This window comes from Pristiophorus japonicus, chromosome 1, assembly GCF_044704955.1.
Source record: "Pristiophorus japonicus isolate sPriJap1 chromosome 1, sPriJap1.hap1, whole genome shotgun sequence".
NCBI lineage: Eukaryota > Metazoa > Chordata > Chondrichthyes > Pristiophoridae > Pristiophorus > Pristiophorus japonicus.
Window position 1 is genome coordinate 469,416,664 of NC_091977.1, and position 27,337 is coordinate 469,444,000.

Consider the following 27,337-nt stretch of genomic DNA (forward strand, 5'->3'; position numbering starts at 1 on the left):
TTACACCGTAAACCTGAAGTCGTACTTTTTTCTCTGTGTGCATATATATCATTGAATAATTCAGAAGTAAACTTTTCCCTTTGTGTTAGTCAAACAGCAATTTGATCAAAGATTATTACATGCCAGCACCTTAGTTTAGATGCAAACATATCCGGTCATTAACATTAAAAGACTTAAATTGCTTCAAAGAAAGCATAGATATCTCCACACCCCTCACTTACCCATATGCTCTGCTGTCGGGCAAGCTATTGTGAGCTTTGACTCCAGGAGGAATGACACGAACTTCATTTATGTAAACCACACAAGGAAAGCGAACTACATCCACATGTGTGTTTTGCTATAAAATAAAATTACAGAAGAAAAAGCATGCAAGTATGTTTTTTGAATTTGAACTCCAATTCTAAAATTTTACATTGGTACATTTTTCTACGGTTACATACTGGAGGTGTAAGATTTACACATGCACAGAATGTACACATTCCACTGTTCTCACACAATACATAGTAGGAAAACTGAAAATACTTGTGCCGTCCAAATGTATTAAATATTTTGTATTAAATTGCTCTCTACTCTTCATAGCGCCCTGCGTACAATTCTCCAGGCAACACACTGACTGATCAAGAGTCAGATGCTGTTGAGATGGCCTTTGGGACAAACATATGGGAGGCCTGGGACACTGTCCCTTGGTTTCTTTCCTCACAGGGGAGTATCGGACCTTCACTTGACTTATCCCTGCACAATGGCTGAGATGGAAACAATATGGAATGGGCGGACACGTGGCAGATGAAATTTAAAGCAGAAAAGCGTGAATTGATTCATTTTAGAAGAAAGAATGAGGAGAAGAAATATAAATTAAAGTGTACAATCCTAAAGTGGGGGCATGAACAGAGAGACCTAGGGGTATATGTGCACAAATCGTTGAATGTGGCGTGGCAGGGCAGGTTAAAAAGCTTAGGAGATCCTGGGCTTCATGAATAGAGGTAGAGAGTACAAAAGTATGGAAATTGTGATGTATAAAACACTGGTTCGGCCTCAACTGGAGTAGTGTGTCCAATTCTGGGCACCGCATTTTAGGAAGGATGTGAAGGCCTTAGAGAGGGTGCAGAAAAGATTTGCAAGAATGATTCCAGGCTGAAGGACTTAAGTTATGTGGATAGATTGGAGAAACTGGGGCTGTTCTCCTTAAAGCAGAGAAGATTGAGAGGAGATTTGATAGAGATGTTCAAAATCATGAGGGGTCTGGACAGAGTCGATAGAGAGTAACTGTTCCCATTGGCAGAAGGGTCGAGAAACAGAGGACACAGATTTAAGGTGATTGGCAAAAGAACCGAAGACGACATAAGAAAGATCTTCTTCTTTACACAGCGCGTGATTAGGATCTGGAATGCACTGCCTGAAAGTGTGGTGGAGGCAGACTCAATCATTGCTTTCAAAAGGGAATTGGATAAGTAACTGAAAAAAAAATTGCAGGTTACAGGGAAAGGGCGGGCGTTTTTGACTAGCTGAAGTGCTCTTGCAGAGAGCCGGCACGGGCGCGATGGGCCGAATGGCCTTCTTCCGTGTTGTAACCATTCTATGATTCTAATAATGCAAGGGAATTAACCCTTTAACTCACCACTCCTTAGTGTGCTGTGCAGTTCCCCCAAGATTTGGAGATATTTAGAACGTGACTAAGCAACGCAAGCTGGAATGTCCAAAGTTCGATCCCAGGCCTATACTCAGTTAGCTGCTCTCAACTAGGAGAGGGGTAGAGTCTTCATGTGCCTGAGTTAGAGAAGAAATTTGGCCAGTATTCCCGCTCCTTGTTCACTATCCAGTGACTCTTGCTGGGTGTGGTGCATGTGTGTAAGATGAGGGTACAATCAAGACTCAGCTGAAATGTTTAAAAGTCTGCCAGCACTCTGTCAAGACTCACAACTGAGTACTTCAGCTACTGAAGATGACCAGTGTTCACAGAATTGTACTCGAAGATGAAGTTATTAGCTTTGGGCTCGGGTAGGAGCAGATGATTGTCCAGGAAAATAAAAGTATGAAATATGTGTGTATAGTTCAGTTGAACAACTGTGATGATAACAGATGCAACATCTATTTGGTTAAATGACTACTGCTGTCCCAAGGAATCAAATACCAGAACAAAACACCACTCTGGTGAGGAAAGGAGTAATGGGAGTAAACAGAATAATAATTGTGTTTTTTTTTATAAAAGTACTTAGAATGTGCTTTTTGAAAATGTGTCTTCAATGTCCACATAACAAAGACTGAACAGAAAAACGATTTAGGTCTTCAAAATGCTGAGAACACTGGATAATGTAAACAAATTCTTTGACTTAAGCTGTGAGCACAAAACTAGATGTCACGGGTTTGAAATTAAAACCTTGAAGTGAGATCACAGATTAAAAGAAACGTTTTACTCAGTGATGGATAGATAGAACAGACTCAACAAAAACAGCTGAGGCTGGATTGATTAGCTCCTTCAAAAAGGAACTGAATTTCTAGTATTCTGATATTTATAAATTGAGCCGATAAATTGCCAGTGATCCTCCAGTTGTAGGGCGGGGGGGGGGGGGGTGCGGGGGAGATAATGTTCAATAGAACACAAAGCCATTGGTGCAAAGGTGGAAGAATAGATATTATGAAGTTTTAAATGGTAATTTATGAGGATCGGGGATTATTTTAATAGAATATTCCCTCAAAATTGCAACTCAAGAAGACTTGCATTTATATTGCGCCACCGGACGTCTCAAAGCGCTTTACAGCCAATGAAGTACTTTCTGCAGTGTAGTCACTGTTGTAATGTAGGAAACGCAGTAGCCAATTTGCACCCAAGCAAGCTCCTACAAACAGCAACTTAAAAATAATTGTTTATGTATTTTTCTGTTGCATCACCCTACGATACAAGGAAAGTAGATTCCACATCACTGCAGCTCTGAGGCATTAGTCCTGAACTGCTTTTTGAAGTGATTCTGCAATATAAAAATGCTATTCATTATTTAAAATCCTGCTTCCAGCATACTGATTTCCACTGAGTCAAACCAAATACTCGCTGATGCCATTTGCAGGATCTTGCGAAGACATCGTTGGTGGTATTTCTCCAGTGATTTGAGGTGTCTACTGTATACGATCCACGTCTCTGAGCCATACAGGAGGGCGTGTATCACTGCAGCCCTGTAGACCATGAGCTTGGTGCCAGATTTGAGGGCCAATCTTCGAAAACTCTCTTCCTCAGGCGGTTGAAGGCTGCGCTGGCACACTGGGAGCGGTGTTGAACCTCTTCGTCGATGTCAGCCCTTGCTGATATATTAGGCTCCCAAGCTATGGAAAGTGGTCCACGTTTTCCAGGGCCGAGCCGTGGATCTTGATGACCGAGACAGTGCTGAGTGGCGGGGCCAGGTTTGTGGAGGACCTTTGTCTTACGGATGTTTAGTGTAAGGCCCATGCTTTGTACGCCTCAGTGAAGATGTTGACTATGAGTTGGAGTTCAGTCTCTGAATGTGCGCCGACGCAAGCGTCGTCCACGTATTGTAGTGACGACCGTATACAATAGACACCTCAAATTGCTGGAGAAATACTAACGATGTCTCCGCAAGATCCTGCAAATCCCCTGGGAGGACAGACGCACCAACGTCAGTGTTCTCGATCAGGCCAACATCCCAATCATCGAAGCACTGACCACACTCGACCAGCTTCGTTGGGCAGGCCACATTGTTCGCATGCCTGACACAAGACTCCCAAAGCAAGCGCTCTACTCTGAACTCCTACACGGCAAGCGAGCCCCAGGTGGGCAGAGGAAACATTTCAAGGACACCATAAAAGCCTCCTTGATAAAATGCAACACCCCCACCGACACCTGGGAGTCCTTGGTCAGAGACCTCGCTAAGTGGAGGAAGAGCATCCGGGAAGGCGCTGAGCACCTCGAGTCTCGTCGATGAGAGCATGCAGAAAGCAAGCACAGGCAGCGGAAGGAGCATGTGGAAAACCAGACTCCCTACCCACCCTTTCCTTCAACTACTGTCTGTCCCACCTGTGACAGAGACTGTAATTCCCATATTGGACTGTTCAGTCACCTAAGAACTCACTTTGAGTGGAAGCAAGTCTTCTTCGATATGGAGGAACTGCCTATGATGATGCCATTTGAAAGCATATAATGTCCCCCACTCAACATAAAACTGGAATCAGGACAGTGCATCTCCTTAATGAGATTTAAGAATCGAGAAATAATCAGCTGGGTGGGTGAATTCAATGTCAAAATCAGGTACAGAAAGAGAAATAAAGAAAGGGAAAGTAAGATTGGATTGAGAGCAAAAAAGATAGAAAGGAAAAGAAAAACATTCTAAAATGTTATATTTTTAAAATCTCCAACAATTCACTACCTGAAGGACGAAGACTACACACTTTTAATTGTTCACTTTCGAGGTAAGAGAGGTTGATTGGCAGTCATTAACAATTATCGTGTTGTTAGAGGTATTTACGTTATTGGTTACTAGACATAGCTTTGTGGCCCATTTAATAGGCAATTAATGTACAAAAACAGCAACTTCATGAAAATCATTGAGAGGTTAAGAGCGTGATGCCGTTTACGCAAAGCTGACGGTGGAGCAGTGCAAATTGACAAGCAGCTTGTGGCAATTCGCAATTCATAGGATATCTCTTCCCCACCACAGGTTGCTGGCCAATTTGCCAACAATTTTCCCATTAATAATGGCGTGCGTCGTTCACAGGCAATCATTTTTTGTCTCAATAGCAGCGAAGGTTCACCAGACTGATTCCCGGGATGGCAGGACTGACATATATGAGGAGAGACTGGATCGACTGGGCCTGTATTCACTGGAGTTTAGAAGGATGAGGGAATCTCATAGAAACATATAAAATTCTGACAGGACTGGGCAAGTTAGATGCAGGAAGAATATTCCCGATGTTGGGGAAGTCCAGAACCAGGGGACACAGTCTAAGGATAAGGGGTAAGCCATTTAGGACTGAGATGAGGAGAAACTTCTTCACTCAAGAGAGTTGTTAACTTGTGGAATTCCCTACCGCAGAGAGTTGTTGATGCCAGTTCATTGGATATATTCAAGAGGGAGTTAGATATGGCCCTTACGGCTAAAGGGATCAAGGGGTATGGTGAGAAAGCAGGAAAGGGGTACTGAGGTGAATGATCAGCCATGATCTTATTGAATGGTGGTGCAGGCTCGAAAGGCATACCCCTGCACCTATTTTCTATGTTTCTATGATAGAAACCTCCAATAAATGCTCGAGTATTTTTCTGAAAAACCCTACATCCTCTTAAAGTATTTCTGTAACTTGAAATGGTGTAATGCTGTAAAATGGAACCACGTTACCTATATTTATTACTAGTATTTTATCAGGGTTAACTCTCAAATGTGGTCAAATCTGGTCCTTGCTGGATATTACTCACCAATTATGTGCAAACAGGATTCACATTCAATGAATCAATTACTCTTGCCCAGTATAAACTAAACAGGCTCCCTGGTGGCTCACTGGATAAATAAAATATTGTCAGACCAAGAATATTAGGTTTGATCCCTAGATCTATGCGAAGTTACCTGAACACGATAGGAGCACAATAACTAAATTTTAACATTGGCAAGCAAAAGAAGAAACAACAATACTCAGTGAGATCCCTGCAAATAAATGCATATTTGATATTAGGTACAGGCTCAGCTGTGATGCACCTCATGGTCAAACAGCCACTGTCCAGGGTCACACATGAAGAATGACCACTTTTGTAACAGACCACACTGCCCGAGCATGTCACCAACACCAGGAGAGCAAAAGGCAAAAGTTAAAATGTCTGTAGAAAATGAAAACATCCTGATCGCATAAAAATTCCACCCCTCCCCCAAACATTTTTTTGAGTGACTTAAGTTACAACATACTCCAATACTTTGTCTTTCCTTGTTTCTCATTACTTTCTCTTTTCCCTCCTCAGGCATCGAGTTCTTGTTAGGTTCCACAAGCATTGGATGCCATCAACTAGCTCACTCATTTCACCTTTCTCCATATGCATGTCAGCACACTATCTGACAGCAGAAGACAACAGCGCTTCATCCTGCCCTCACCCAACATCTTCCACACACATACACTCCCAACAAGGGATGCTGGATAACAAGAACGCTGGCCAATTTTCAACTCCCTAATCCAAGGGCACTGATGCCAATCCTGCCACCGCACCATAAATTGGATAGGCGGATGAAGGAAAGGGGGGGTTTGAAGGGATATGGAACAAGGTGGGTAAATGTGATCAGAACTATTTGCTCACAGAGGGTAAATAACACAACATAGATTGAGGATCTAACATGACTCCTTCCATAGTACTCACTGCCTTTGCAGCTGAGCCATCAAGAGAGCAGCAAACTAACTGTATTTCAGGCAGATAGAGCAGACAATTGTCACTAAGTTAATTACTATTTCCCACATGATCTAATTCACCTGGAGTACTCTACAACAAAATTCAAAATTAAGAATAAGTGCCAATGGTATAGTTTCTAAAATATTTCACATTCTGGAAAATCTTACATTATAGAAAGCTATAATGTAATAAAACATTCAAAAGAAATGATTAACTGCAGTAAACAACTACTGTACACTATCTACTGATCAGCAAAGATATGCGACTGCCGTTTGTCTAGCCAGGTCACCCTTTGTATTAGAACATGGGCTCACTATGCTCTCTGGCGCTAATTAGGAAAAAATCTCTGCCCTCAGAGATAGATCTATCCCCCCCAGGTTCCATTATGAGCCATCCCAGCTGGTCAACCATCAACAGTACCCTGGAGTACTGAAGACCCACTTGACATAAAAGATTACAGAGTCTGCCACAGAGAGTTCATTTGGTTCTAAGCTTTCATTGCAACATTCTGAAGCCACCTTAACTCAAAAAGATGCCATTTATTTCCTCTTCATCTCTCTCCGCTTTCCCCGCACCCCCCCCCCCCAACCCCACACAAGAAAGCTATTGGTCATACATGATTTGATGAATGTGCTGGCAAAAAATAGGAACTTTAGAGCTAAAAGTAATTGTTAGCAGGAATGAAATAAATGCACGTATACAAGAAACTGATACAGGAATTTAAATTCAAATAAATAAAAAACATGAATGTTACAATACAAAAATACATTGGGTCACAGCATCTACAGAATATAAAACAATTTTTTTTAAAGATACCTTTTTATTACAGGTTGAATTTGGGAGAGGCATTCTGAAACACCGCTTATCGTGACAAGAGTTAGACCAGTGGCAAGCAATAAACAGGGTTTCCTGGCTGATCATCTAATAAAATCCAACATGTTTACCTCCATCCAGCCTCTTGTACTATTCCAACAAAGATCAGCGTAAGCTTGAGGAACAGCACTCGTCTTTCTATTAGGCATTTTACAGCCTTCCGGACTCAACATTGTGTTCAACAATTTCTGATCATAACCTCAGAAGGCAGCTGTTGATGATACTCCTTTTCCTATTTACACCTCTTCTGGACCAATCTTTTGTTCCTTTACTTGTCCCATTACTATTTCCCTTTGCTTTGTACCATCATGCCTTCTGCCACTTAATCTCTCCTGCCTTTCACCCTGTCACAGGCCTTTTCTTTTGTTCTTTCCTCCTCTTTCCTGTTTTCCTGCCTGTGCCCTTGCATAAAAGCCTGTTATATCTCTAACTTTTACCAGGTCTGACTATAGATCATCGACCTGAAATGGTAATTCTGTTTCTGTCTCCACAGATCTTGCCTGACCTGAGTATTTCCAGCATTCTCTGTTTTTATTCCAGCCAAGGGAGGTTTGGCCCAATGGCAGCGAGCAGCCGAAGATCAATATGAAAGTGACCAAGTAACTGAAGAGCACTACAAGCACTCACAATATACATTAAGTACACCACAAATGTTTTTCCATAAAACATATAGGACTGGAAATTGATCAAAAACCACCGTCGGTATACCGCCCAAAAAAACGCTGATTATTAAATTAAGGCCAACGTGAAAATAATCAAAAAAATGGAAAGAAAAAAAAATAGGCATTGTACGCGGAATCTCGGCGGAAAACGCGAGCCTCATCAAATTTAGGCCGAAGCTGCAAGTTGGGTCTAGGGAGGGGGAGAAACACAAACAAATATTTTTCAATGAAACAAAAAATGTTTTAAACCGTGAAACATTTTCCACTGAATCGCTGCTAAATAATTTTTTTTTTTAAAACTTTAACTTAGCTTTTTTTGCAGGGTTTCATACCTACCGCCGAGCTCCAGCTAGTTTCTTCTGGGCGTTTTTTTTTCTCCTCACCTACGGGTTTTTTCGGCGGTGCATGTCGGCGGTCCACTCCCTAGCGGTATTTCGAAACCACCGGCAAAACACTTCAATGAAATTCCCGCCGGGTGGTTTTCTGCCGAAAACGAAGAATACCGCCGAAACATCCGGCGGAAATGCTCACCAAATTCGAGCCCATAGAATGATACAGCACAGAAAGAGGGCATTTGGCCTATCATGCCTGTGCTATCCAATTAGTTCCATTCCCCTGCCCTTTCCCCACAGCCCTGCAAATTCTCCCCACCCGCTTCTGTTGTGCTGTAACACCCATATCTCAAGCTAATTAAGAGTGTGTGTGCTGTCCAATGGTCAGGAGAAGGTATTATGCCCATAAGTTAGTCCAATAAAATTGCATATTGTATGAAAATATTTCTTCCAAATGAACTTAATCATCCACAACTGAAAAATCCCTGCTCAATATTAACATGTGAAGTTCACTATATTGACCTTGATATGCTGGTGCTAATGGAGGATATTTGTGTTTTTTTTTTAATTTGCTGTTCTTATGGAATTGCTGGATTCCCAATTAGAACTGTGATTTCTCACAGATTCAACATAGGAAGAATATGAACACTTTGGTCCCCTCCTTCCTGGTTGTTAGGAGTCAGTATTTGGTGATAAATATAAGAAAAATAGTCGTCCCAAATGGCAAGCCAATTTTTTTTTAAATTTGTTCATGGGATGTGGCCATCACTGGCAAAGCCGGCATTTATTGCACATCCCTAATTGCCCTCAAGATGATGGTAGTGAGCCACCTCCTTGAACCACAGAGGGCAGTTAAGAGTCAGCCAGATTGCTGTGGGGCTGGAGCTCGTGCAGGGTTGGGGTTTTGCTGAGATGGTGGCGGGTAGCATGCTGCAAATGGAGTTGAGGACACTCGAGTCAAAGGCAGAGTCTCGGTTAAGGAGATCTTCGAAGTGCTCCTTCCAGCGTGTCCTAACTGCCTCGGTGTTCTTGATGAGTGTCTCATCGTTCTTGGTCAGCAGCGAGGTGGAGCCTTGGGTGTTTGGGCCGTAAGTGGCCTTTACATGGGAGGACAGATGCACCAACATTAGCGTACTTGACGAGGCCAACATCCCCAGCATTGAGGCACTGACCACACTTGACCAGCTCCGCTGGGCGGACCACACTGTTCACATGCCCGACACAAGACTCCCAGAGCAAGCGCTCTACTTGGAACTCCTACACGGCAGGCGGGCCCAAGGTGGGCAGAGGAAACATTTCAAGGACACCATCAAAGTCTCCTTGATAAAGTGCAACATCCCCACCGACACCTGGGAGTCCCTAGCCAAAGACTGCCCTAGGTGGAGGAAGTGCATCTGGGAGGATGCTGAGCACCTCGAGTCTCATCGCCGAGAACATGCAGGCAGCAGAAGGAGTGTGCGGCAAACCAGTCCCAACCACCCTTTTCTTCAACAACTGTCTATCCCATCTGTGACAGAAACTGTAATTCCCGTATTGAACTGTTCAGTCACCTAAGAACTCATTTTTGGAGTGGAAGCAAGTCTTCCTTGATTTCAAGGGACTGCCTACGATGATGATAGGTAAGACCAGGTAAGGACGGCACATTTCCTTCTCAAAGGACATTAGTGAACCAGATGGGTTTTTAACAACAATCCAGCAGTTTCATGATCACCATTACTAATGCTAGCTTTTTAATTCTCGATTTATTTAATTAACTGAATTTAAATTCCTCATCTGCCATGAGGGAATTTGAACTCATGTCTCCGGATCATTACTCCAGTAAAACAAACACTATGCTACCATACCCCATATTGCAGATTTTAAAAAAAAATACAGGGCTGCATTTATCAAACAAATACTCAAGGATAAGACTACGACAGAGCATTTTCTTGATGTAATCGGAGTCTGAAGGCAGTTCGAAGAGCCTGTGTCATTTATTTAGCAATAAATGAGTGAATGCATTCCAATGATAATTTGCGTTCACTGCAATAAAGTGAGAAGACGCCATGTTCTGAGGAAGGGTCTTACACCCAAAATGTGAACCTGCCTTTTTTCTTCACCTCAGTCGATTTCCCACATTGTGATTTTATTTCAAATTTTGTGCATTTCTTTTTTTTTTAAATTTACATTCACTGCAGTTTTACATTTACATGGTTCTTACAGACATAAGAACATAAGAAATAGGAGCAGGAGTAGGCCATTTGGCTCCTCTAGCCTGCTCCGCCATTCAATGGCTGATCTGATCTTGGGCTCAGCTCCACTTCCCTGCCCGTTCCGCATAACCCTTCACTCCCTTATCATTCAAAAATTTGTCTATCTCCATCTTAAATATATTCAATGACCCAGCCTCCACACTCTCTGGGGCAGAGAATTTCACAGATTTACGACCCTCAGAGAAGAAATTCCTCCTCATCTCAGTTCTAAATAGGTGACCCCTTATTCTTAAACTATGTCCCCTAGTTGTATGTAAATTAAAAGCCTATACCCCTACAATGTGAGTGAAGTCAGCAGTGATCATCAAAATCAAGTAAAGAGCTGCAATTTAAATGTTCTATTTTTTGGATACTGTATTAAACTGGGGACTTAATGGTATTTCATGTGATAGCTTATGGGTCTGGATCTTCCAATGGGTGCCCATCTCTGACTTCATCCGTATTTCCAGTGCCGGGGTCATTTACAAACTGGAAGCTAGTCTCCCCATCTCCCCCAGCAGGCATGTGGGGGGGGGAGAATTACTTTTTGCTGCAAGCCTCAGGCCTGGTTCAGTGGGAGGATGAATGCAGACACCAAACTGCCTGAAAAGATGAGTAAATTTGATTAAGATACTTGGTGCTGCTGTTCAGGATTGTGCACAGCCATCTTCAGACCATTAGTACAGGCCCTTTGACAATTCTTCTTCACCAACCTGTGAACACTGGGACCCAGACAGCTCCAGCAATCAATCAGGGAAAGCAGCAGAGGATGCATTCTCCTTATTTTAACCTAATTTGCATTTGCTTGCATATTAGAGTTTGCTGATGTGCCACCGGAAAAGGGGCGGGGCGGGAAGTAAGTGAAGCAGCACTGTGCATTCCCAAGTAAGTTTCTGCCCAGCCACAGAAAAATCACATAGCCAAGAGGAAATATTTAACTTTTTCCTTATTTTTGAAGTTATCTTAAATCACTGGTCCACCTCCCACCTCAACTATAGAGGGCTAAACAGCAAATTTTCTCTTCCCCTTGCAGAGAGACACTGCAGACTCGACAGTGAAACATAGAAACATAGAAAAAGGTGCAGGAGCAGGCCATTCAATGAGTTCATGGCTGAACATGAAACTTCAGTACCCCCTTCCTGCTTTCTCGCCAAACCCCTTGATCCCCCGAGTAGTAAGGACTTCATCTAACTCCCTTTTGAATATATTTAGTGAATTGGCCCCAACCACTTTCTGTGGCAGAGAATTCCACAGGTTCACCACTCTCTGGGTGAAGAAGTCTCTCCTCATCTCGGTCCTAAATGGCTTACCCCTTATCCTTCGACTGTGACCCCTGGTTCTGGACTTCCCCAACATTGGGAACATTCTTCCTGCATCTAACCTGTCTAAACCCGTCAGGATTTTAAACGTTTCTATGAGGTCCCCTCTCATTCTTCTGAACTCCAGTGAATACAAGCCCAGTTGATCCAGTCTTTCTTGATAGGTCAGTCCCACCATCCCGGGAATCAGTCTGGTGAATCTTCGCTGCACTCCCTCAATAGCAAGAATGTCCTTCCTCAAGTTAGGAGACCAAAACTGTACACAATACTCCAGGTGTGGCTTCACCAAGGCCCTGTACAACTGTAGCAACACCTCCCTGCCCCTGTACTCAAATCCCCTCGCTATGAAGGCCAACATGCCATTTGCTTTCTTAACCGCCTGCTGTACCTGCATGCCAACCTTCAATGACTGATGTACCATGACACCCAGGTCTCGTTGCACCTTCCCTTTTCCTAATCTGTCACCATTCAGATAATAGTCTGTCTCTCTGTTTTTACCACCAAAGTGGATAACCTCACATTTATCCACATTATACTTCATCTGCCAGGCATTTGCCCACTCACCTAACCTATCCAAGTCACTCTGCAGCCTCATAGCATCCTCCTCGCAGCTCACACTGCCACCCAACTTAGTGTCATCCGCAAATTTGGAGATACTACATTTAATCCCCTCGTCTAAATCATTAATGTACAATGTAAACAGCTGGGGCCCCAGCACAGAACCTTGCGGTACCCCACTAGTCACTGCCTGCCATTCTGAAAAGTACCCATTTACTCCTACTCTTTGCTTCCTGTCTGACAACCAGTTCTCAATCCACGTCAGCACACTACCCCCAATCCCATGTGCTTTAACTTTGCACATTAATCTCTTGTGTGGGACCTTGTCGAAAGCCTTCTGAAAGTCCAAATATACCACATCAACTGGTTCTCCTTTGTCCACTTTACTGGAAACATCCTCAAAAAATTCCAGAAGATTTGTCAAACATGATTTCCCCTTCACAAATCCATGCTGACTTGGACCTATCATAGCCGCGCATTTGGAAAATGGTGACATGACATCCTTAATAATTGATTCCATCACTTTACCCACTACTGAGGTCAGGCTGACCGGTCTATAATTCCCCGTTTTCTCTCTCCCTCCTTTTTTAAAAAGTGGGGTTACATTGGCTACCCTCCACTCGATAGGAACCGATCCAGAATCAATGGAATGTTGGATAAGGGAGTGAAGGGTTATGGGGAGTGGGCTAGGAAGTGGAGCTAAGCCCCAGATCAGATCAGCCATGATCCTATTAAATGACGAAGCAGGTTCAAGGGGAGAAATGGCCTACTCCTGCTTCTATTTCTTGTGTTCTTATGTTCGAATATTTAAATCAGTGTAGTTTAATTAAGTTAACCTTATTTATGGCCTAGAAGGGATAGCGGGATCGTTTATCAGACAACAGGCATCATCGTATACACCGTTAGGGGTGGAAGAAAGGGGTTAGTATAAGACTGTCAATCCTCTAGGTTTTTCTGGACTCTCCAGGAATTGAAGATTCATCTCCAGCTGCTGGGAGCAATGCGGTGAACAGACTCTACAGTGAGTGTTAAGTACAGGGGAATATCAAAACCTATACCTCAGCCTTCAAGAGCAACAAATTAGTTTTTAAGAGATCAAGAATCCATATGCGTATTGGGAAAAAAGATCCAAGTTTCCCAAAGACTCAGAGCACTGGGAACTATGGTATTGATCCAGTCCAAGAAGGTCTCAAGTTCAAACACTGCCTTGTGATAAATTAACCAATCACAGCCAAAACTTTCAGCCTAAGCATAATTTGCTTCAGCATCCTTCGGCTAGGAGCCCAAAATTCAGCCAGGATTTCCTTTCTGCCATCTTCGAAACCCCTGCTTTAAAGTATGTGTGTGAGATAAGGTTCGGATCAGGCTCAATTCTAATATCCGCTCACCAAGCACATAAGAAATTGGAGCAGGAGTAGTCCATTTGACCCCTCGAGCCTGCTCTGGCATTTAATAAGCTCATGGCTGATCTGATCATGGACTCAGCTCCACTTCCCTGCCCGCTCCCCATAACCCTTCATTCCCTTAATCGCTCAAAAATCTGTCCATCTCCGCCTTAAATATATTCAATGTCGCAGCCTCCACAGCTCTCTGGGGCAGAGAATTTCACAGATTTACAACCCTAAGAAATTCCTCATCTCAGTTTTAAATGGGCAGCCCTTTATTCCGAGACTATGCTCCCTAGTTTTAGTTTCCCATGAGTGGAAATATCCTCTCTGCATCCACCTTGTCAAGCCCCCTCATTATCTTATATGTTTCGATAAGATCACCTCTTATTCTTCTGAACTCCAATGAGTATAGGTCCAACCTACTCAACCTATCCTCATAAGTCAACCCCCTCATCTCCAAAATCAACCTAGTGAACCTTCTCTGAACAGCCTCCAATGCAAGTATATCCTTCCTTAAATATAGAGACCAAAATTGCAAGCAGTACTCTAGGTGTGGCCTCACCAATACCCTGTACAGTTGTAGCAGGACTTATCTGCGTTTATACTCTATCCCCTTGCAATAAAGGCCAACATTCCATTTGCCTTCCTGATTACTTGCTGCTGCACACTAACTTTTTGTTTCATGCACAAGGACCACAATGTCCCGCTGTACTGCACCACTTAGCAATTTTTCTCCCTTTAAATTATAATTTGCTTTTCTATTATTTCTGCCAAAGTGGATAACCTTACATTATACTCCATCTGCCAAATTTTTGCCCACTCACTTAGCCTGTCTATATCCCTTTGCAGATTTCGTGTGTCCTCACAGTTTGCTCTCCCACCCATCTTTGTATCAGCAAACTTGGCTACATTACACTTGGTCCTTTCATCCAAGTCATTAATATAGATTATAAATAGTTGAGGCCCCAGCACTGATCCCTGAAGCATCCCATTCGTTACTGTTTGCCAACCGGAAAATGACCCATTTATCCCGACACTAGCAGAAAACAGTCAATCCTTTATCCATGCTAATATATTATCCCCAACCCCATGAACTTTTATTTTATGCAGTAACCTTTTATGTGGCACCTTATTGAATGCCTTCTCAAAATCCAAATACACCACATCCACTGGTTCCCCCCTTATCCATCCTACTCGTTACATCCTCAAAGAACTCCAGCAAATTTGTCAAACATGATTTTCCAAATGTCCTGTTTCCTTAATAATGGACGACAGCATTTTCCCCAATGACAAACAGATGGCACTCTCTTGTCTGGGCTCACACATAGACCAGCCACTTGGACAAGGTTCTAAATAACTACCAGGACCCAAGCTCCAATTTAAATCAGCACCTTCAGCAAGAAAATTTGATATAAAAATAAAGATAATTTAGATAAGTTAACAGCTATTACCAAATTACACCTGGGCAGTTGCGCTTCACATTATTACAACCCTCTGCTGAATAACTTTACAACTCATCATTTTATTCTTCTATATTATGCAGGAAATGAAACCCAATTTTCACCACAAATCAAGCCTTGTTAATACAATTTAACTTCAGTTAAAATCATGTGATTTGATTATGAAAGTCTGTCATTTGTTGCTGTACACTATTTCTGCCACATACAATTTTTAAACGTGCTGAAATTTGTGAGACACCACTGTATAGAACAATAAATAATAAATTATTTTTAATTATCATTTAGGATCAAGACAATGGCAAGTTTCACTCCTACTCTTTGTAACCCCATTGTACCCCACTGATGTATTGGAGGCTTGTAACATATATCTTTGAAATTACACTGGGAGTGTGTGGGGTACAAATTTTAGTAGGTTGTCCAGTACATCAACAGGATAATTTATTCATTTATTTTAATATAAAAAGGAATTCCATGCAGATATATTAAGCACCATGCATTAATCTTCCCACAGCATAATTTCATGACCTTTGTTATCCTGTAAAAGTTGCTAGACAAATTCTGTATCAGCCATAATGCAACTATGAAAACAAACCAAACATCTATTTTTAAACATAGCAAATATAGGCATAGAAACATAGAAAATAGATGGAGTAGGCCATTCGGCCCTTCGAGCCTGCACTACCATTCAATAAGATCATGGCTGATCATTCCCTCAGTACCCCTTTCCTGCTTTCTCTCCATACCCCTTGGTCCCTTTAGCCGTAAGGGCCATATCTAACTCCCTCTTCAATATATCTGGCATTGACTGGCATCAACAACTCTCTGCGGCAGGGAATTCCACAGGTTAACAGCTCTCAGTGAAGAAGTTTCTCCTCATCTCAGTCCTAAATCTTAAGACTGTGTCCCCTGGTTCTGGACTTCCCCAACATCGGGAACATTCTTCCCGCATCTAACCTGTCCAGTCCTGTCAGAATCTTACACGTTTCTATGAGATCCCCTCTCATCCTTCTAAACTCTAGTGTATAAATGCCTAGTTGATCCAGTCTCTCCTCATATGTCAGTCCAGCCATCCCTGGAATCAGTCTGGTGAACCTTCGCTGCACTCCCTCAATAGCAAGAACATCCTTCCTCAGATTAGGAGACCAAAACTGAACACAATATTCCAGGTGAGGCCTCACCAAGGCCCTGTACAACTGCAGTAAGACCTCCCTGCTCCTATACTCAAATCTCCTAGCTATGAAGGCCAACATACCATTTGCCTTCTTCACCACCTGCTGCACCTGCATGCCAACTTTCAATGACTGATGAACCATGACACCCAGGTCTCATTGCACCTCCCCTTTTCCTAATCTGCCACCTACAGACCACTCAGTTACAAAACTTCTGAGGCAATTATAACCAGAAGCACTCCTGATCTAAAGGCAGTCTCCTTCAATTTTCCAGTCTTGCCCTTTGCGCCTGAGTTAGTAAAGTTTAACTGCTGCAGAATGCAAATAGATCAGCTAAGCTAGCTTAAAATGTCGCTTATTTTGATATCACCGTCAAAAAACGCAGCTGCAACGGACGTGTCACTCATGTTCATGACCAATATTTATCCCTGATCAATCAACACAAGTGTTTATCTGGTCATTATCACATTGCTGTTTGAGAGTTCCTTGTGCGCAAATTGGCTGCCGCGTTTCCCACATTATAATAGTGACTACATTGTATATTCATTGGCTGTAAAGAAAGACTTGCATTTATATAATGCCTTTCACGTCCACCAAACGTCTCAAAGCGCTTTACAGCCAATGAAGTACTGTAGCTTTACAGCCAATGAAGCGCTTTGAGACGGCCAGTGGTCGTGAAAGGCACTATATAAATGCAAGTCTTTCTTTTTCATCATTCGATATCCCCTTGCGCAGAAACAGCTAGCAGTTTCCTCAGATCAAATGAAACTACGCGAAAAATTCGGTCTCAAGATCCTGAGATCGGCTCTTGAACTTGCTTCTGGTTTGAACGGGAAGTATGGGGGCGGTGACCATCATTTCACCAGAAACAAAACATAAACAGGCCCCGGGGATAAGAGAGACACCAGCACGCGGGAGCTGCAGCACCTGCTGTGCGGCTCTCATCCTGGCTCGGACCCCGGCGGGGGGCGGGAAAGAGGAGAGCGCTGCAGTCGGTTTGCGGCCCCAGCCCGTGCCCGATCTCAGTCCCTCCACTATTCAAGGCCCAGCCCAGGCTGCGCTTGGGCTGCAGGACCCGGGACGCTATTATGATGGCAGCTGCGACAGAAGACCCCACGCAGGCGTGACAGTCGAAGCTGGTCCTAGTAAGTGACTCAGAGCTGCGGGTGTCGGGCCTTACCTCGGCGTTCGGATGTTTGAACGTGTCTAAAAACAGCAGCTCTGCCGCTGCGTCCGCCATGACTTCTCGGCGCGTCACTTCCGGCTGCTCCCGCGCAGCTCCGTGTGTGCACGGCGCATGCTCGGAGAGGCTGGCGCAGGTGGCCGGGTCGGCAGTGAGTATGGTGATTTCGTCCCGTCAAACTCATGGAGGTGCCGTCATAATCTTCAGGGACCAACGTTTTTCAACCGAAGGCTCTGTTAATGGGACGCTTCTTGTTATCTGCGTGAGGTTACAACTTTCAAACAGGGCTTTGTTGTCGTGGAAAAAAGAGACCAAAGGCCCTTTACTTACCCCATCTCAGCGCCGTCCCGAAAGGTGCCCAGCCTGAAGTTGGCATCCACTGGGGCTCTCCGGAACCTTTTATGTCAAAAGTTGGAACAAATGGCCTCTGTATCTCTGATAAATATATTTTTGGTCCCTTCAAAGCCATGATGCCTCATTTGAGGGCATTCTCCACCATATCCCACATTGTTCAAGATGGCGGGTAGGGAGGACTAAATCTCCAGATGGTCTGCCAACAATACAGTATCATCTGTGAAAAGGAATTTGCATTGCTTTCAAAAATGTCCAGAATAAGCAATACATGTCCACCCTTGGAATACCATCCAACACAATGGCCCAGTAATTGTGGTCGGAGCCCACGACCTGAAAAATTTCTACGAATTTACCTAATGGTCCCGGAGGTACGGAGACTTGTGATCCTGGGTCTCTACATGAAGGTCTGTGTAGAGACCCACGTCATCATCATCATAGGCAGTCCCTCATAATCGAGGAAGACTTGCTTCCACTCGAAAAGTCCTTAGGTGGCTGAACAGTCCAATACGAGAACCACAGTCCCTGTCACAGGTGGGACAGATAGTCGTTGAGGGAAAGGGTGGATGGGACAGGTTTGCCGCACACTCCACTACCTGCCCTTGGTTTCTGCATGCTCTCGGCGATGAGACTCGAGGTGCTCAGCGCCCTCCTGGATGCACTTCCTCCACTTAGGGCGGTCTTTGGCCAGGGACTCCCAGGTGTCATTGGGGATGTTGCACTTTACCAGACACATAAGCACTTCGTACGCGTTCCTGGGATCACGTGGGCCAATCAAAGCAGGGGGCTCCCCATTCACACTTATGGTGAGTTCCGTATGGAAGGAACTCACCATAAGTATGAATGGGAATACCCCAAAAACACACGTACTTAAAATATATATTTTTTTAAACATCACATTTAAAATTAATCAAAATGGAATTAATTTAATTCATTTAAAAAACAACAATTTAATTAATTTTTAAAAACATTTTAAAGGGTCTAAAACTAATCTTACCTAATTTAATAGGATTTAAAATGTTTAAATTGGTGAAAAAATCTTTTTCTGTCCTTTAAAAGTTTTACAGTGATAAAAGCCGGTCTTACGCCTGCTTTTATCAATTGCAAGAATTTCAACGACAGAAGTTGGGCAAAAGCCCAACTCTCTGCCTGTGGAAGCCCTTTGCGTGCGTGCGATCTGTTAAGAGGATTCTTGACTGATCGCAAGTCCGGATTTAGGCGCATGCACTTCGCATGCCTAAAGCCGGAACTTGTAGGACCCTACGGGCGCGTGCGGGTCGCGAATTCAGGGCCATAATTGATGGCCCCAACATATAACCTGTTGTTACAGGTGCTTTGTGTGTCATAGTTCACTTTGAAGCAGCACAGTAGCTTTGTGTCAGCTTTGGTTCATGTACAACTGACACATAAATCTGGTGAGGGGGAAAATTAGGTCGGGCTCCTGCTCCTATTCACTGACACCTACTGCAAAGTGCACATGCTTCGATATCATGTAAAGATAGGAACTGGCTCAGCTGTGATGCCCAACATGGCCAAATAAGGTGATATGGGACAACTGCTCCTCCGGGAGAGATAGGCTAAGTGAGTGTCTCATTCATTTCTTGAAGCTGAAGTACACATTACAGATGAGACGTTAAACCGAGCTCTCTGCTCTCTCAGGTGGGTGTAAAAGTTCCCATGGCACTATTTCGAAGAAGATCAGGGGAGTTATCCCCGGTGTCTTGGCCAATATTTATCTCTCAACATCACTAAAAAACATTATCTGGTCATTATCACATAGCTGTTTGTGGGAGCTTGTTGTGCGCTAATTGGCTGCCACATTTTCTACATTACAACAGTGACTACAATTCAAACGTACTTAATTGGCTGTAAAGCTCTTTGGAATGTCATGAAAGACACTATATAAATTCAAATCTCCTTTCTATAAATCCAAAATGTGTCCATGTACTCCTATAACTCCCAGTTTCTCCATGAGAGCTGCATGCACCATTCAAAAAGATTTTCGTTAGTTAAGGGATATGGAACCAAGGCGGGTAAATGGAGTTCAGGTACAGATCAGCCATGATCTAGTTGAATGGCGGAACAAGCTCGAGAGGCCGAATGGCCTATTCCTGTTCCTATGTTCATCATAAACATAGATGAAAACAACATAAGTAGGCTTCCCCTCTGTATTCTTGAATAAGTCACATCCGAAAGAGCAGGTTGGTGCTTGAGATGGGGAAAGCCCGAGTCAGAACATCATGCTGGTGCGGTAATTTGCATCCTTGATGTCGACCTTTTTTCTTCGACCAGGCTCCTACATAAGAAATAGGAACAGGAGCAGGCCATACGGTCCCTCGAACCTGCTCCGGCTGATCTGATCATGGATTCTGCTCCACTTCCCTGCCCGCTCCCCATAACCCCTTATTGTTTAAGAAGCTGTTTATTTCTGTCTTAAATTTATTCAATGTCCCAGCTTCCACAGCTCTCTGAGGCAGCGAATTCCACAGATTTACAACCCTCTGAGAGAAGAAATTTCTCCTCGTCTCTGTTTTAAATGGGCGGCCCTTTATTTTAAGATCATGCCCTCTAGTTCTAGTCTCCCCCATCAGTGGAAACATTCTCTCTGCATCCACCTTGTCAAGCCCCCTCATAATCTTATATGTTTCGATAAGATCACCTCTCATTCTTCTGAATTCCAATGAGTAGAGGCCCAACCTACTCAACCTTTCCTCATAAGTCAGCCCCCTCATCCCCAAAATCAACCTAGTGAACCTTCTCTGAACTGCCTCCAAAGCAAGTATATCCTTTCGTAAATATGGCAACCAAAACTGCATGTAGTATTCTAGGTGTGGCCTCACCAATATTGGACCACATTGCCAGTTTTTCATGCTTTCCCTTTCACCTGCCTAGCCCCATCCTTTTCACACATAATCCATGTCTTGTATATGTCTTTCATTTCTCTCATTATGCTTCCTATTGTCTCATGCTTATATCACTTCTGCCATTTAACCATCTCCTGTATTCCACATAAGCACTTGACAATTTCTAAATTTGCAGACTACACCATATTCGAGGATGTAGTTAATACAAAGGAAGAATGCAACAAAATACAATAGTAAACTTGCAGAATGGGTGTTTAATTGGAAATGAATTTCAATATAGATAAGTGTGAGGTGGTCGCCATATACTTCCTGGATAATAAGAGTCTAAATGGGATTGAGCAGCAAAGATATCTAGGTGTATAGATACACAAATCACTAAAAGTAGTGATATAGGTTAATAAGGCCATTAAAAAAACAAGCACAGGTTCATTTCTAGAGGGATAGAATGGAAAAGCAGGGAAGTCATGTTAAAGGATATAGAGGCATTGGAGAAGGTGCAAAAAATATTCACAAGGATGATACCAGAACTGAGAGGTTACAACTATCAGGAAAGACTGAAGAGGCTGGGACTCATTTCTCTAAAGAAGAGAAGGCTGAGGGGTGACTTGACAGAGGTCTTTAAGATAATGAAAGAGTTTGATAGGGTAGATGTAAAGTAGAGGCCATAAATATAAGATAGTCATTAATAAATCCAATAGGGAATTCAGGAAAAACTTCTTTACCCAAAGGGTGGTAAGAATGTGGAACACACTGTTACAGGGAGTAGTTGAGGCAAATGGCACAAGCTAGATAAGCACATGAGGGAGAACAGAATAGAAGGATATTCTGATAGATGAAGAGGGGTGGGAGGAGGCTTATGTGGAGCATAAATACCGGCATCGACCAGTTGGGCAGAATGGCCTGTTTTTGTGCTGTAGACTCCCACGGGTTGGCATTGGACTACTGCCCTTTTTGATATGGACATGGAGCACATGGGTATAGGGAGCACAATTTCAAAGTTTGCAGAAGACACAAAATTGGAGGAGGACAGCAGCAGACCTCAAAAGGACAGAGACAGACTTGTGAAATTGGCAGACACTTGGTCTGAGAGTTCACATACACAAATCAACCCCAAGGAGACACCGCTGTATATTTCGCTCCAATCAAAAAAACAACAGTTTACCACTACTCTCATCTTTTCTGTATCTTAACCAATTTCATATCCATGCTGCCACTGCCCCTTTAATTCCATTGGCTTTAACTTTGCTAACAAGTTTAATATGTGGCACTTTATCAAACGCCTTTTGAAAGTATATATTTTTTCAGATTTTTAGCAGCTACAGTATTTTGCTTTCTGTTCACAGTCTGAACTGCACATTTCTAACAAGAGTGGAATCCAAATTGCCCTTTGTAGTTTTTGGGCTCACTATGATTCCCCTTCTTGTGGACAGATACTTTGGCTCAATTTTCCCCAAAGCTGTTTTTTGGCGTACTTGAAGAGTTATGCCCATTTTTTGGGGGCCCAATTACGCCCAAAAAAATCATGCAAGTTTTCCTGTTTGAATTGTTCATTTTGGCACCGCCTAGCTTTCCTTTAGCTTTAGGGGTGGAGCCTAAGATCTGCGCAAAAAGATCGGGTTGCCACGGTAACCAGGGACACACTGCAGACTGAGGCTGGAAAGTGAAACATACAACAGCCAGTTCACAACAACCTGCACAAGCACGTTACACATTGCAGCAAACTTACACCATTAAATTATTAAAGTGCTTATGACAATAGTCTATCTCCTCCCACCAATACCGGTACTATCCCTGGCCGATGGGCCTCCCTCCCGGTACCTACTACTAACCCAGGCCGAAGGGCCTACCGGTCCCGGTACCGTTACTATCCCAGGCCAAAGGGCCTCCCGGTGCCAGTAGCTTCTACTATTCCAGGCCGAAAGGTCTCCCGGTGCCAGGATCCGTTACTATCCCAGGCCGAAGGGGCTCCTTCCTCCCGGTACCCGCTCCGAAACGCTGGCCAAAAGGCCTTCTCTCCTCTTTCCCCTCTCTGCTGCTGCTGTCCAGGCCCTGGAAGTGTATCTGCTGCGCTGATTTTCTTACCTGTGCCGATTTTCTTAACTGCCCTCAGAATAATTGAAGTAAATCGGAGCTGACCAAACTTGCTTAAATAGCCAGAATTGGCACGGGTGACAGGTTTCGACCCCAGTAAGGTAAAAAAAAAACTAAACTATAAAAATCGTAACTATCTGAATTATACTGGCACACAATCTTTGTGGCAACTTAGATTTTTAAAATTTAGGCCAAAAGTGGCGCGCGCCAAAAAAACGACGCAAATAACTGGGGAAAATTGAGTCCAAAATAACTGTGCTCTGGAATACTGAGTAAAATGCATCCAGCAGAACCCTATTCACCAGCCTCAGAAGGGAAGATCCAAGGTGAATCAGTGGCTCCATGCACTGTTTACAAGATCATTTTCATTCCCCTTCTCACTTCCAGCAGCTTTAGGAATTCAGTGTGGATGCCATCCATACCGCTGCCCCACCATTGGCCAGGTGGCACAGTGTGGAGTCTATTTCATTCAATTGAACTAACTCATTGAGAACTTCCATCTGTGCAGCACACTCCATTTGTTTTTTTAACCTCCTGTTGGATCAGATGGCAACTTAGTGTAATGTTATTTAGACTCCGAAGATACCCTCGTGGGTTTATTAGAGAAAAACAGACTTGACAGTCATTTTCATTAACCCAAGAGACTCTTGATCATAAATGATCCAATGGAAAAATAATTTAGGATAATGTTTTGTGCAATTGTGCACTATTGTAGATGACTACAACCCACTGATCCTGATTAATGTCCTTCATGACCCTTTAGTCCTCACAGCATGTTATATCATAAATTCCCTTTCAAGCAGCTCTTGTTTCCTCTGAAGAGGCTCCAAGTACCACTTTAAAGGCCCTTTGCTTGTGTCTGACATGGCTCCCTCCCTTTGTATTTATCTTGAAATGTTGTTGCCCAGTGGGTGAGTAGCTAGCAGGTTCTAGCTTCCGTTTGTTTATAAGTTCATGTTTGCAAGGTTGGTCTGTACCACTAGGAGCTTGCCAGGGTGCTCCCTGATAATATTTTTATGGTATTCTAGTCCAGTAATTTTTACATGGGGGGAAAGAAATTAATCTTTCACAAAAAGGAACCATAGAAACATAGAAAATAGGTGCAGGAGTAGGCCATTCGGCCTTTCGAGTTTGCACCACCATTCAATAAGATCACAGCTGATCATTCCCTCAGTACCCCTTTCCTGCTTTCTCTCCATACCCCTTGATCCCTTTAGCCGTAAGGGCCATATCTAACTCCTTCTTGAATATATCCAATGAACTGGTATCAACAACTCTCTGCGGTAGGGAATTCCACAGGTTAACAACTCTCTTGAGTGAAGAAATTTCTCCTCATCTCAGTCCTAAAAGGCCTACCCCTTATCCCAAGACTGTGTCCCCTTGTTCTGGACTTCCCCATCACCGGGAACATTCTTCCCGCATCTAACCTGTCCAGTCCCGTCAGAATCTTATAAGTTTCAATGAGATCCCCTTTCATCCTTCTAAACTCCAGTGTGTAAAGGCCCAGTTGATCCAGTCTCTCCTCATATGTCAGTCCCACCATCCCGGAATCAATCTGGTGAACCTTCGCTGCACTCCCTCAACAGCAAGAACTTCCTTCCTCAGATTAGGAGACCAAAACTGAACACAAAGTGGATAACCTCACATTTATCCACATTATACTGCATCTGCCATGCATTTGCCCACTCACCTAACCTGTTCAAGTCACCCTGCAGCCTCCGAGCGTCCCCCTCACAGCTCACACCGCCACCCAGTTTAGTGTCATCTGCAAACTTGGAGATATTACTCAATTCCTTCGTCTAAATCATTAATATATATTGTAAAGAGCTGGGGTCCCTGCGGCACTCCACTAGTCACTGCCTGCCATTCTGAAAAGGACTGGTTTATCCCGACTCTCTGTTTCCTGTCTGCCAACCAGTTCTCTATCCACGTCAGTACATTACCCCCCAATACCATGTGCTTTGATTTTGCACACCAATCTCTTGTGTGGGATCTTGTCACAAGCCTTTTGAAAGTCCAAATACACCACATCCACTGGTTCTCCCTTGTCCACGCTACTAGTTACATCCTCAAAAAATTCCAGAAGATTTGTTAAGCACGACTTCCCTTTCATAAATCCATGCTGACTTGGACCGATCCTGTCACTGCTTTCCAAATGCGCTGTTATTTCATCTTTAATAATTGATTCCAACATTTTCCCCACCACTGATGCCAAGCTATAATTACTCGTTTTCTCTCTCCTTCCTTTTTTAAACAGCGGTGTTACATTAGCTACATCCCAGTCCATAGGAACTGATCCAGAGTCGATAGACTGTTGGAAAATGATCACCAATGCATTCACTATTTCTATGGCCACTTCCTTAAGTATTCTGGGATGCAGACTATCAGGCCCCGGGGATTTATCGGCCTTCAATCCCATCAATTTCCCGAACACAATTTCCCGCTTTATAAGTATATACTTCAGTTCCCTCTTCTCACTAGACCCTCGGTCCCCTAGTATTTCCGGAAGGTTATTTGTGTCTTCCTTCATGAAGACAGACCAAAGTATTTGTTTAACTGGTCCGCCATTTCTTTGTTCCCCATTATAAATTCACCTGAATCTGACTGCAAGGGACCTATGTTTGTTTTCACTAATCTTTTTCTCTTCACATATCTATAGAAGCTTTTGCAGTCAGATTTTATGTTCCCAGCAAGCTTCCTCTCATACTCTATTTTCCCCTCCTAATTAAACCCTTTGTCCTCCTCTGCTGTATTACAAAATTCTCCCAGTCCTCAGGTTTGCTGCTTTTTCTGGCCAATTTATATGCCTCTTCCTTGGATTTAACGCTATCCTTAATTTCCTTTGTTAGCTGCGGTTGAGCCACCTTCCCCGTTTTATTTTTACTCCAGACAGGGATGTACAATTGTTGAAGTTCATCCATGTGATCTTTAAATGTTTGCCATTGCCCATCCACCGTCAACTCTTTAAGTGTCACTCGCCCGTCTATTCTAGCCAATTCACGTCTCATACCATCGAAGTTACCGTTCCCCAAGTTCAGGACCCTAGTCTCTGAATTAACTGTGTCACTCTCCATCTTAATAAAAAATTCTACCATATTATGGTCACTCTTCCCCAAGGGGCCTCGCACAACAAGATTGTTAATTAGTCATTTCTCAGTACACATCACTCAGTCTAGGATGGCCAACCCTCCAGTTGGTTCCTCGACATATTGGTCGAGAAAACCATCCCTTATACACTCCAGGAAATCCTCCTCCACTGCATTGCTACCAGTTTGGTTAGCCCAGTCAATATATGGATTAAAGTCGCCCATGATAACTGCTGTACCTTTATTGTAAGCATTCCTAATTTCTTGTTTAGCTGTCCCCATTCTCATTACTACTGTTTGGTGGTCTGTACACAACTCCCACTGGCGTTTTCTGCCCCTTGGTATTCCGTAGCTCCACCCATACAGATTCCACATCATCCAAGCTACTGTCCTTCCTTACTATTGCATTAATTTCCTCTTTAACCAGCAACGCCACCCACCTCCTTTTCCTTTTTGCCTATCCTTCCTAAATGTTGAATACCCCTGGATGTTGAGTTCCCAGCCTTGGTCACCCTGGAGCCATGTCTCCATGATGCCAATTACATCATATCCGTTAACTGCTATCTGCACAGTTAATTCGTCCACCTTCTTCTGAATACTCCTCGCATCGAGGCACAGAGCCTTCAGGCTTGTCTTTTTAATGACTTTGCTCCTTTAGAATTTTGTTATAATGTGGCCCTTTTTGCTTTTTGCCTTGGGTTGCTCTGCCTGCCACTTTTACTTTTCTTGTCTCTATCTTTTGCTTCTGCCCCCATTCTACTTCCCTCTGTCTCCCTGCATAGGTTCCCATTCCCCTGCCATATTAGTTTAACCCCTCCCCAACAGCACTAGTAAACACTCCCCTTAGAACATTGGAAACCATTCTGTTTTCTGCAAAATTGTTTGCAAGCTCCCTTTCTCAGTGTTTGTCACACATTGCAATGCAGTAACGCATCTGATATTGGAGCACATTATTGCATTGCAAAATGGAAATTGTATCATTTGAGTGACATTCTAAATAAAATGCCACGTGACTGTTCTCCATCCAATGCAATCAAGTATGGTTTGTGCCTCCATAAAATTTGGACTTACAGTCAAGCTTATAATTTATGGGAATGTATTGCATTTGTTTTTCTGTAGTAAAGCTTCCACATGTAACTTTCAAAAGGGAATTGGATTATATACTTGAGAAATTTGCAGTGCTATGGGAGTAGAAGAGTAGAGTGGGACGAAGACACAATGGACCAAATAGGCTCCTTCAATTTTCAATAATCTCACATTTATAGGAACATAGGGACAGGAGTAGGCCATTTTGGGTACTGTTGGGGGAGATGGATCATCAGGGGAAGGCAGCAGCAGCCAAGTTCATGGCGCCAGGGCTGGTTCTGCTGCACAGGAGGGCAGGAAAAAGAATGGGAGAGCTA

At 43.3% G+C, this 27,337-nt stretch overlaps 1 protein-coding gene across 3 annotated transcripts in view; it reads right to left on the reverse strand.

Moving 5' to 3' along the window:
- virma (vir like m6A methyltransferase associated) overlaps positions 1-17,618 on the reverse strand; it is a 166,271-nt gene extending 148,653 nt beyond the window's left edge. For all 3 annotated transcript variants that reach the window (XM_070894144.1, XM_070894154.1, XM_070894137.1), the window contains exons 1-2: positions 17,540-17,618; positions 222-337 (exon numbers count right to left, since the gene is read on the reverse strand). In XM_070894144.1, coding sequence (XP_070750245.1) covers positions 222-337; positions 17,540-17,599 — 176 coding nt within the window. In that variant the 5' untranslated portion in view covers positions 17,600-17,618. The remainder of the gene's footprint in view (positions 1-221; positions 338-17,539) is intronic.
- Between the last annotated feature and the right edge of the window lie 9,719 nt (positions 17,619-27,337).